Consider the following 12594-nt stretch of genomic DNA (forward strand, 5'->3'; position numbering starts at 1 on the left):
GAGATATGATTTTTTGAAAAAAGTGGTTTTTGCGAAAATCGACGAAAATTGCAATTTTTCGAACCACTCTAACACGGCGTAGGTCACCCTAATGGCCAAACAAAAAAATACGGGTCGAATTATTTCGGCCAAGGATCCCCCAGAAAAATTTTGAGCCCGATCTGAGAACTTTTGTTTCGAATCATGCTGTTTTCGTGGGGAATTGCTGTTTATATATATATTTATATATATGTTTAAAACAATGACTGACAAGCGAACCATCAGGTCAACTATAGAAAAAGTGATAGAACCAATCCGTATGCTGTGCAGCTTTCGCTTTTGGACGATGAATTTGCGTTGCATGGGTAAGCTATGATATAACCAACACACTCTCACAATCCAAAAAAAATCAAAATATGAAAATTATCTGCAGATTTGGACAAATCATATCGACTACCTTATTCGAATTTATTCGATTGCAATCAACTAACGACGTAACAACTCACAACAATTCCTGGATTAGTTCATTTTCATCTATAGTTGGAAATATTTTTTTATCGGAAGAAATCGATGGAAAATCTCAAAATATTCGGTAAGCATTGTCATGGTGTACAGTCAATACTAACAGCCTGTTTGATCTGGGTGATGAATAGAGAAAATGCGTAATGCGTAATTTTCGAATGATCACACTTTGTTCACATCTACAAAGTAGGAGGCTGTTCAAGCATAAGCATTTTTTTCTTACTGCCCCGTTAAAAAATCCGACTTTTCGCATAACTAAGTCGGGTCTAGTCGGGTGGTTTCGGCCGATTCGTTGGCCAACGAATCGGCCGACCGGGCAACAGACTTCTGTGTAATCTTTACATAAGCGTCTGGTGGTAAATCGGTTGTCGAAATCGGCCAACGAAATCGGTTACAAAAACAACCGATTTTTTACCGATTTAGTCTGTGAATAAAATAAAATCTGACTCAACCCAATTTAATCGGTCTATTCGTAGGCCGATTAAAAATCTTACTCCTGACGAATCCCGAATAAATCGGCTAACTGGTTGGTTGTTTTTGATTACCCGATTTCGAAGGATGTTTCGTTAGGTCGAGAACTGTCAATTTTTTTACGGGGTGGTAAATGAGCTGTGTCAGTAGTATATGTTTTATTTTGTCTAGTTTTTGACACTTTTTGCTGGAAAGTTGTGTTTATTTTCATGTTTCGATCGGTTAGAAGAGGTTTTTCTTTTTTACGGGTGATGAATAACTGCGGCGATGTGTCATTCTGTCGCAGATAAATTTCCTGGCTGATTTTGGAACCCTCTTGGTTCAGCGAAAAAATATCGCGAATTCTAGCGAAGCTAATCCAACAAACAGAGAAGATTTTCACTAAACCAGTAGGTTTTCAAACGGAATCAAACAATAAAGACAGCTTCTGGATGGATACAACCACATCGACTCCATAAACAACTTCCATTCATAAAAATTAAAAATAACGATCTCGCCTTCAACTTTCTTAAGATTCCTTGACTTCAACTCTCGGTCCTCAAAAGCCACTTATTTTTCATTCTTGAAAAAATAAAAACAATTTTTAATGATCGAAAACAATACTCTCTACTTTTGGCGAACAGTAAATTGGTTCCACTTTGACAGTTCAAAATTGAGGCCGTTTTGCGAACCACTACACTGAAACCCCGATGGTTTGACACCAACTGTTGTCAAACGAACAGGGTCACTTGTTAGTTTGACACCCCTTTTACACGGAATTTACACACACTAAATTGGTTTGATAATGTGCGTAAGCACCGTGAAAAAGTGACAGTTCGTCACTTTTTAGTTTGACTTTGACCAACCAACGGGGTACAAACTAAAAAAGTGTCAAACGAAAAAGTGACCAACCACCGGGGGTTGAGTGTATTCAGCACCCAAAGTTTGATGATTAATATGCTCAATGAAATTAGTCTTTTTATAAAAAAAGGTGCCGAGAAATTCTCTACGAAATCGATCTTTTTTTTAGAATTTTAATTTTTGTATTTTTTAATCCGTCTGAAACTTTTTTGGTGCCTTCGGTATGCCCAAAGAAGCCATTTTGAATCATTAGTTTGTTCATATAATTTTCCATACAAATTTGGCAGCTGTTCATACAAAAACGATGTATGAAAATTAAAAAATCTGTATCTTATGAAGGAATTGTTTGATCGATTTGGTGTCTTCGGCAAAGTTGTAGGTATGGATACGGACTACACTAAAAAAATTATGCACGGTTACAAAATTTTTGGTGATTTTTTATTTAACTTTTTGTCAATAAAACAAAAAAAAACACTATTTTTATTTTTTTATTTTTTCATATGTTTTAGAGGACATTAAATGCCAACTTTTCAAAAATTTCCAGGTTGTACAAAAAATCTTTGACCGAGTAATGAATTTTTTAATCAGCACTATTTTTTTCAAAAAATCGAAATATTGGTCGCAAAGACTTTTCAACTTCATTTTTCGATGTAAAATCAAATTTGCAATCAATAAGTGCTACAGTGAAATTTTGATAAAGTGCACCGTTTTCAAGTTATAGCCATTTTTAGGTGACTTTTTTGAAAATAGTCGCAGTTTTTCATTTTTTTAAATAAGTGCACATGTTTGCCCACCTTTGAAAAACATATTTTTGAAAAGCTGTGAAATATATCTCCATATTTTGCTTTTTTGAACTTTGTTGATACGACCCTTAGTTGCTGAGATATTGCCATGCAAAGGTTTTTTTTTCGAAAGGATCGGGAAATTTCACGAATGTTTCATATTTTAACATTGTAAATCGGACCATTAGTTGCTGAGATATCGACATTAGAAAACGGTGGGTTGTTTGGGTGAGACTTAGAAAACATCAATTTTCCTGTTTTTAAACACTTGCATGGCAATATCTCAGCAACTAAGGATCGTATCAACAAAGTTCAAAGAAGCAAAATATAGAAAATTTGCTCAGCTTTTCTAATTTTTTTTTTCAAAGGTGGGCAAACATGTGCACTTATTTTAAAAAATGAAAAACTGCGTCTATTTTCAAAAAAGTCACCTAAAAATGGCTATAACTTGAAAACGGTGCACTTTATCAAAATCTCACTAAAGTACTTTTTGATTGCAAAGGAGAATGGGTAGATTTGGTCCAAGGATGTACACAAACGGGAGAAACTTTATTCGAAAGATCTCGCCGAGACATGAAAAAAAAGTCTTCAGGACGAACGCTCTAAACCCCGGAATTCAAAAGTTACAAGTTGTTGAAGTTTGAGTATTTTGGGTTAAAATGTACAAAAAATCTTATTTTTGCTATTTCTAAAATCAATCATAAAATCCTTATTTTATTATGGATTTCGATCATCTTGACTTTATTCGACGCGTATCAGCAAAAACTATAAGTTCTGATATGTTTTAGCATGATTCTTGTCTTTATACGTTTGAACCGTTTGTGCAAGAGGTTTACCATAGAAACAAGTCGAAACTTGAAGATTTTGAAAACGGATCCTACCCAGACTGCTTCAGTTAGTATGGAAGGCTACAGTGCATTGTTGTAACAATTTATTGAGATGTTCTGGGTCATCCAAGAACTCCTTGGAGTTAAGACCGGTGGGTCTACCGTCGTAACAAGCAAGAGGTCAGTGATTTGTTACTATGATTATAACCGCATAGCTCCAGTGAGTATGGTAGACTACTTTGTGGATGTTTTGAAATGTCCAGTGTCATCCTAGGACTCACTGAAGTTAAGAGCTGTGGGTCACCACCGTGACAATCAAGATTTCTACCTGTGTTGACCACTGATCATACCCGCATAGCTTTAGTCGTATGGTAGACTGCTTTTTTAATGTGTTGGGATGTCTTGGGTCATCCCAGGACTCACTGGAGTTAACAGCCACAGATCATAACTCAAGGGAGTCCTTAGGTGAACCAAGACAGCCCAAGGTCATTTACAAAGTAGTCTAACCTATTCTGAAGCTATGCGGGTATGATCCGTGGGTAATACCGGACGTAGACCCACAGATCTTAACTACAGGGAGTCCTGGGATGATCCTGGACATTTCAAAACATTAACAAAGTAGTCTACCATACTCACTGAAGTAATGCGGTTACGATCAGTGGTAAAAAAAATTACTGACCTCTTGCTTGTTACGGCAGTAGACCCACCGGTCTTAACTCCAAGGAGTTCTTGGACGACCCAGAACATCTTAATAAGTTGGTACAACAATGCCCTGTAGCCTTCCATACTAACTGAAGCAGTCTGGGTAGGATACGGTTTAAAAATCTTGAAGTTTCGACTTGTTTCTATGGTAACCCTCGTGCACAAATAGTTCAAACGTATAAAGACAAGAGAAGTCATGTTTCAATCATGCTAAAACATATCAAACTTATAGTTTTTGCTGATACGCGTCGAATGAAGTCACGATGATTGGAATCCATAATAAAATAAGGATTTTATGATTGATTTTAGAAATAGCAAAAATACGATTTTTTGTACATTTTAATCCAAAATACTCAAACTTCAACAACTTGTAACTTTTGAACCCCGGGGTTTAGAGAGTTCGTCCAGAAGACTTTTTTTTCATGTCTCGGCGAGATCTTTCGAATAAAGTTTCTCCCGTTTGTGTACATCTTTAGACCAGCTCCCATACAAATTTGCCCATTCTCCTTTAATTTTACATCGAAAAATGAAGTTGAAAATTTTTTGCGATCAATATTTCGATTTTTTGAAAAAATAGAATTGATTAATAAATTCATAACTCGGTCAAACATTTTTTGCACAACCTGGAAGTTTCAGAAAAGTTGGCATTTGATGTCCTCTATCCCGAGCAGGGGTAAATAACACGGGAGTACCAAATTTTGGTATTACTTGGGCAAATAACAGGGACCAAAATGTGCCCTTGGTTGCCCAGTAATAGATGGTAAAATACTATGAAATCATACCAAAGTCTAGTATGTGGAAGGGCACAACAATACCAAACCATGTTATTCCAAGGGTAAAATAATACCTCAAAATAAAACCATTTCAATACCAAGTTGAGGTCTTCTGGATTTTTGATCATTGCTTGAATACCAAAACTTGGTATTGCCATGGTTTTATTTTTAGGTATTCCCGCGCCCTTGGAAAATCAGATTTTGGTATTCCTGTGGTCTTCCAAATACATGATTTTGGTATGATTTCATGGTATTTTACCATCTATTACTGGGCAACCAAGAGCACATTTTGGGTCGCTGGTATTTGCACAAGAAATACCGTAAAACGGGGTGACTTTGATAGCCGGGGTGACTTTGATAGGTTTGCGATTTTTCCGCAAAATGAAGAGTAAAATTAAAATACGTAAGGAATGGTTTAGAAACATACTGACCGTGGTAGAGATGTGTTCAAAGTACCTCAAGAAGAACATTTCATAAAATTTTGACAAGTTTAAAAAGTTAGTTAAATATAGTTAAGAAAATGTTGATGAAAATCATTATTTGAAACTTCTCAAAGTGTCTTGATTTTCTCAATGAACATGATTTTTAATCGGAAAACGGAATCCATTTTTGGAATAGTGAAAAAACGGAAATGATCCATATGCAACAGCCAAATCTACTCACCTGATGATTCTATGTTGTTTTAGTGATATTCTTCACCACATTGAATGCATTTGTCATTGATGAACGGCATGTGCTTGAAGTTCTTGAAGATTCTAAAAAATAACAAGATTGAAAAATAAGTGTTATTAAAATGAAACTGGATTGACATTCACCAAAATTCTATAATCTGTCGATTAACTCAATTTTCAAAGTATTTGGTTATCCCAACTTAGAGAAATTTCAACGTTTTAAAAAAAATCTTTGTGGGTATATACAAAAAATTTAAAATCAGCTTTAACATTTTTGGGTTACAAGTCATTGAAATTTATAAAAAAAATTCCCATAGTTTCAGAGGAATTTGATGAAACCTTTCAATACCAAAATAATACCAAAATGTGGCATCCAGACTTAGAAATTTTTCCATAATGTCAAGTCATTTCTTTAGGGGGTATATCAAAAATGTTTGAAATTTCCTGTTTTCAATTAAAGCATTCGCTTTGAGACATCATTTTAGCGCAAAATTAATTGTTTTGTCAAAATTGGTAAAAAATTTCCCATAGTTTCAGAGGAATTTGATAAAACACTTTAATACCAAAATAATACCAAAATGTGGCATACTGACTTAGAAATTTTTCCACAATTTCAAGTTATTTCTTCAGGGGGTATATCAAAAATGTTTAATATCAAGTTTGAAATTTGCGGTTTTCAATGAAAGCATTCGCTTTGAGACATCATTTTCGCAATTTTCAGTGTAAGAACGGACCTTGACCGATCTTATGCACCAGGTTCCCGACGAACACGCACTGCCCTTACACCTACATCTCACCCTTGCTCTGAGTCAGTACGAGCAACACGCTAGAACACGCTTTGAGTGTTCGTGCCAGGCATGCACACCTTCTTTTCCGGTTACGCATTTTAACTCGGCCGGGGGTGGTACATTACGTAGGGTTTGATGTAAGTATAAGCGCCTAACCATTTATAGTGTGCCTATCAACTTTCATAAAGCAAAAACTGTTATATTTTTAGTTTGAATTCAAAAACTAATTGTTATTTACTGTGTATTGTTTTCTCCTGAAATCTTCCCTATTGTTGAGTCGTGTTTATCTGTTGCTATTTCTTTTGTCGCGGTGTTTTGTTACAATATTTTGGTCCTAAGCATTTTATAAAAGTTTTTCAAAAGTACAATAGTAATATTTGTGTTAATCCTTTAATCATTCCATAAATTGAGTCAGGGCTCGAACCTCACTTGCTTAAGAAAAAGGTGAGGTTTCAAAACAATGGACAGTGAAAGAAATATACTATGTAAAAATCAATGGTAAAAGAAAGATAGTAATTTATGAAGAAGATAAAGAAATTAACAATAGTTAATAAATAGAGGTAACAAACATGCTTAGATTGTATTGAGGGCAAATTACAGGGAAGATGAGAAATTATTGAAATAGATAAATAAAGAAAAGGCACATGATATACAAAATTGACATCGCTGCCAAATTAAGGGAAAGCAGACAGTTTGTTGCAGCAGCATCAATTAGTAAAATAGAGTGGAAAAGCGTTGAAAAAAAAGAGAATCAAATAAGTAAAATCGAAATCAAATGGAGGATAGTAAACAGAAGCCGTTTAAGAAAATCAGTGAAACAAAATAAACAGATGATAGATGGTAGCTGGAAATGGAAAGGAGAGAGGAAACCCCGTTCTGCAACGTTCAGGTACATTCACAGCAGTTGACTCAACATACTGCGAATCAAAACAATACCGTCTACAATCACAAATAACTTCCCTTTCCCACATTGACGCGCCCCTTTCTTTTAGCCGTCTCGACTCTGACCCTCGCTGGTCAAAGGTTTACGATCCGTTTCCACAGGCCACCAGCTAGGTCATCATGAAAACCAAGCCAACGTGGAGGTAAGAAAATAGGACACTTGCAAGGAACCAGAGCTATACTGTCCTGATCAAGAAAGATCTAACAGGACCCGAGCATGGGTAAATAACAAGGGAAATGCGTAATAATACCTTTCTCTGGTATCAATACCAAATTTTGGTATTCCTGGACCCTTTAAAATTTGTCTTAAGGATTATGCAAGAGCAAAATGTGCTATCATACCAATTTAAGGTATTGTTTTGATATTGCAAAATTGCAGAATTTGTCAATGGTCGAACACCACATTTTGGTATTCTTTTGGTATTAAAGTGTTTTATCAAATTCCTCTGAAACTATGGGAAAATTTTGACCAATTTTGACAAAATAATTAATTTTGCGCTAAAATGATGTCTCAAAGGGAATGCTTTCAATAAAAACCGGAAATTTCAAACTTGATTTTAAACATTTTTGATATACCCCCTACAGAAATGACTTGAAATTGTGGAAATTTTTCTAAGTCAGGATGGCACATTTTGGTATTATTTTGGTATTAAAGTGTTTTATCAAATTCCTCTGAAACTATGGGAAAATTTTGACCAATTTTGACAAAATAATTAATTTGTCGCTAAAATGATGTCTCAAAGGGAATGCTTTCATTAAAAACCGGAAATTTCAAACTTGATTTTAAACATTTTTGATATACCCCCTACAGAAATGACTTGAAATTGTGGAAAATTTTCTAAGTCAGGATGGCACATTTTGGTATTATTTTGGTATTAAAGTGTTTTATCAAATTCCTCTGAAACTATGGGAAAATTTTGACCAATTTTGACAAAATAATTAATTTTGCGCTAAAATGATGTCTCAAAGGGAATGCTTTCATTAAAAACCGGAAATTTCAAACTTGATTTTAAACATTTTTGATATACCCCCTACAGAAATGACTTGAAATTGTGGAAAATTTTCTAAGTCAGGATGGCACATTTTGGTATTATTTTGTTATTAAAGTGTTTTATCAAATTCCTCTGAAACTATGGGAAAATTTTTACCAATTTTGACAAAATAATTAACTTTGCGCTAAAATGATGTCTCAAAGCGAATGCTTTCATTGAAAACCGGAAATTTCAAACTTGATTTTAAACATTTTTGATATACCCCCTAAAGAAATGACTTGAAATTGTGGAAAATTTTCTAAGTCATGATGATTTTGGTATTATTTTGGTATTGAAAGGTTTCATCAATTTTCTCTGAAACTATGAGAAATTTTTTAAAAATTTTGACGAGTTAATTAATTTTGCGCTAAAATTACTTGAAACCCAAAAATGTTATTTAAAGCTGATTTAATTTTTTTTGTGCTATACCCACTAATATTTTTTTCAAAAACGTTGAAATTTCTCTAAGTTGGGATAACCAAATACTTTGAAAAACGAGTCAATCAACAGATTATTGAATTTTGGTGAATTTCAATCCAGTTTCATTTCAATAATACTTATTTTTCAATCTTGTTATTTTTCAGTAGCTTCAAGAACTTCAAGCACAGGCCGTTCATCAATGACAAATGCATTCGGTGTGGTGAAGAATATCACTAAGAACAACATGGAATCATCAGGTGAGTAGATCTGGCTGTTGCATATGGATCATTACCGTTTTTTCACTAACACTAACACTGTTGCACTAAAAATGGTATGAAAATACCAAATTTTGGTATTACTTGTGCAAATACCAGCGACCAAAATGTGCCCTTGGTTGCCCAGTAATAGATGGTAAAATACCATGAAATCATACCAAAATCATGTATGTGAAAGACCACAGGAATACCAAAATATGATTTTCCAAGGGCGCGGGAATATCTAAAATTAAAACCATGGCAATACCAAGTTTTGGTATACAAGCAATGTTCACAAATCCAGAAGACCTCAACTTGGTATTGAAATGGTTTTATTTTGAGGTATTATTTTACCCTTGGAATAACATGGTTTGGTATTGTTGTGCCCTTCCACATACAAGATTTTGGTATGATTTCATGGTATTTTACCATCTATTACTGGGCAACCAAGGGCACATTTTGGTCGCTGTTATTTGCCCAAGTAATACCAAAATTTGGTATTCCCGTGTTATTTACCCCTGCTCGGGGACTACGGACGTAGTCAGTGACGCTCCTTCCAGGATGTTCCTCGCCTGAGCGTCAACTGAAGAGATATCATCAGAATCATTCGCACTTGGCCTGCATTCCCTTTGAGACATCATTTTAGCGCAAAATTAATTATTTTGTCAAAATTGGTCAAAATTTTCCCATAGTTTCAGAGGAATTTGATAAAACACTTTAATACCAAAAGAATACCAATATGTGGTGTTCGACCATTGACAAATTCTGCAATTTTGCAATATCAAAACAATACCTTTAATTGGTATGATAGCACATTTTGCTCTTGCATAATCCTTAAGACAAATTTTAAAGGGTCCAGGAATACCAAAATTTGGTATTGATACCAAAGAAAGGTATTATTACGCATTTCCCTTGTTATTTACCCATGCTTGGGTTGTTGTTCTTCAGCTTCTTGATGGCATCCGTAACTTCCCTCATTGTGGGTGCTGGCTGTGTGCTGGTGTGCGGAGTGTGCGAGCTGGTGTAGTGTCGCGCTCCGGCCGGTCCGTCGATTTTATCGCGAAAATCGTTGTCAGCCGGGACATCGCGGCGTGAAATTCCGTTAAGACTCTCCGGAACCTGCAGTGAACCGGTGGACATTAAAAGCAGTGCTCGACGATCGCGTATCCGTCCTAATTCTCGCGAGTTTTTTGTGCCGATTTGCGGATTAAATCGAGCCATAACAAGAACAATAAAGTGCTTCCCGCGTGGCAAGTACAATACCGTCGTCGTCGTCGCCTTCGTTCTTTCGCACCGCGATTGTGTTGTGTGCTGGTATCGTCGTCGTCGTGAACGAGCTAGGTGTAGTGCTGCTTGGAAGTGTGGAAGAAATTTCGACACGCACAGTGGGTCGGAGTGAAAAAAGTGTGCGGCAAAATAAAATCAACAAAAAGTTTTTGAAAATTTAAGGGTGCACAGCAACCAAAGAAGTTGTTGTCTTCTTATTCCAAATTTGTCAAACTTACGGACCCAATCCTGAAAGAATCTGATTGTCAAAATGGTCAAACTTTATTGTAAATAACTTTGAAGACTGTAATTTAGGGGATGAATAAAAAATCATATCGATAGTTCCCGTATTTTTGAAGATACTAAAATGTCTGTAACAGAAATCTGGGTGCAAAAGCGATGGTTGATGTGTACCGTTAAAAGATTTTTTTTTGTGCTAAAGTAGAGTGAATTAAATCATCCAGATCGTACGTGCACGCCCCCTCCACCCCGTTTTTGGGTGACTGTACCCCAGGTTAGGGGCGGCCCAAAACAATCGGGGTTTCGACTCTTTCTACCCGTGAGCGGCTGTTCCCAGGTTAGGGGCGGCTCCTATAGAGGCGAGTGAACCCCCCCCCCCCTTCGAGCGTCTGTTTCCCAGGTTAGGGGCGGCTCAAGGAAACCGGTGTCCTGCTCCATCGTTGAGGTAAGCGTCTGTTCTCCAGGTTAGAGGCGGCTTACAGCAGATAGAGTTAGGACCCCCCCACCTCGAGCGCCAGTTCCCAAGGTTAGGGGCGGCTGACTAACAGTCCCAGTGCCAGGGTGGGACTCTAAACAGTCCTGGTACGACGGTCCTCCGGCGAGACAGGGGGTTGGTGATGGCTACACGCACCCGCCGTAAAACAGTAGTGCAGAGAGCTCCAGATGCGAGCCGATCCAATCGCCGACCCGATTTTCGGGGATCCAGGGATTGGAAACTCGGGACGTGGAAGTGCAGGTCTCTCAACTTCGATGGGAGCGACCGCATTCTTTCCAACGAATTGCGGGTCCGCGGTCTCGAAGTCGTGGCGCTGCAGGAGGTGTGCTGGACGGGGAAGGACCACCGAGAGTACGGGGGTTATACTATGTATTGGAGCGGCGGCAATACACACGAGCTGGGGACAGCTTTTATAGTGTTGGGCGAAATGTCGAAGCGCGTGATTGGTTGGTGGCCAGTCAACGACAGAATGTGCCGGTTGAGAATCAAGGGCCGATTCTTCAACCTGAGCATCATCAACGTGCACAGCCCGCACATGGGAAGCGACGCCGATGACAAGGACGCTTTCTACGAGCTTCTTGACCGCGAGTACAGGAAGTGTCCAAAACACGACGTCAAGATTGTCATCGGCGACTTAAACGCTCAAGTCGGCCAGGAGGAGGAGTTTAGACCGGTTATTGGGAGGTTCAGCGCCCACCAGCAGACGAACGAGAACGGCCTACGACTCATCGATTTCGCTACCTCCCGAATCATGGCCATACGTAGTACCTTCTTCCAGCACACCTCCCTATACAAGTACACCTGGAGATCACCAAACGACACGGAGACGCAAATCGACCATGTTCTCATCGATGGTCGGCACTTCTCGGACATAATCGACGTCAGAACCTACCGTGGCGCGGACATCGACTCGGACCACTACCTGGTGGTGGCAAAGCTGCGCCAACGCCTGTCTGAGGTCAACAAGATCCGGTACCGTCGCCCGCAGCGGTATAACCTGGAGCGACTCAAGGACCGTGAGGTCGCTACCCAGTACGCGCGGGAACTCGAAGCTGCGTTGCCTGACGAGGGTGAGCTCGCCGAAGCCCCCCTGGAGGCCTGCTGGAGCCATATGGAAGCAGCCATCAACGCAGCAGCATCGAGCGCCATCGGGTACGTGGACCGAGTTCGACGGAACGGCTGGTTCGACGAAGAATGTCAGGCGATTTGGGACGAGAAGAAAGCAGCGCGGGACAAGTGGCTGCTGCACAACACCCGTGGGAACAAGGAGTCGTACAAACAGTTGCGAAGACAGCAAACCCATCTCTTTCGGGACAAGAAGCGCCGCCTGGAAGAGTTGGAGTGCCAGGACATGGAACAGCTGTATCGCTCCAACGAAACGCGCAAGTTCTACAAGAAACTTAGTCAATCCCGGACTGGCTTCATGCCGCGAGCCGAAATGTGCCGGGATAAGGACGGGGGGAATCTTGACGGACGAGCGTGAGGTGATCGAAAGGTGGAAGCAGCACTTCGACGAACACCTGAACGGCCCAGAGGCGGAGTACCAGGGCGACGGGGGGAAACGACGTCAGCGGTATGGTGGACGGCGAG

The 12594-nt window shown here is 38.7% G+C and overlaps 1 protein-coding gene across 12 annotated transcripts in view; it reads left to right on the forward strand.

Annotated features, from left to right (window-relative positions):
* Positions 1-12594, forward strand: part of LOC119766572 (26S proteasome regulatory subunit 6A-B-like) — a 323195-nt gene that overhangs the window by 113904 nt on the left and 196697 nt on the right. For 8 of the 12 annotated variants that reach the window (XM_038251371.1, XM_038251373.1, XM_038251375.1 and 5 more), the window contains exons 2-3: positions 265-344; positions 413-571. The exons of 3 other annotated variants lie outside the window; for them this stretch is intronic. In XM_038251371.1, the coding sequence (XP_038107299.1) occupies positions 265-344; positions 413-571 (239 nt within the window). Of the gene's footprint in view, positions 1-264; positions 345-412; positions 572-12594 lie in introns of those variants that run through there. One more of the 12 variants, XM_038251383.1, reaches the window with a different exon arrangement.

This window comes from Culex quinquefasciatus, chromosome 2 (assembly GCF_015732765.1).
Source record: "Culex quinquefasciatus strain JHB chromosome 2, VPISU_Cqui_1.0_pri_paternal, whole genome shotgun sequence".
NCBI classification, from domain to species: Eukaryota; Metazoa; Arthropoda; class Insecta; order Diptera; family Culicidae; genus Culex; species Culex quinquefasciatus.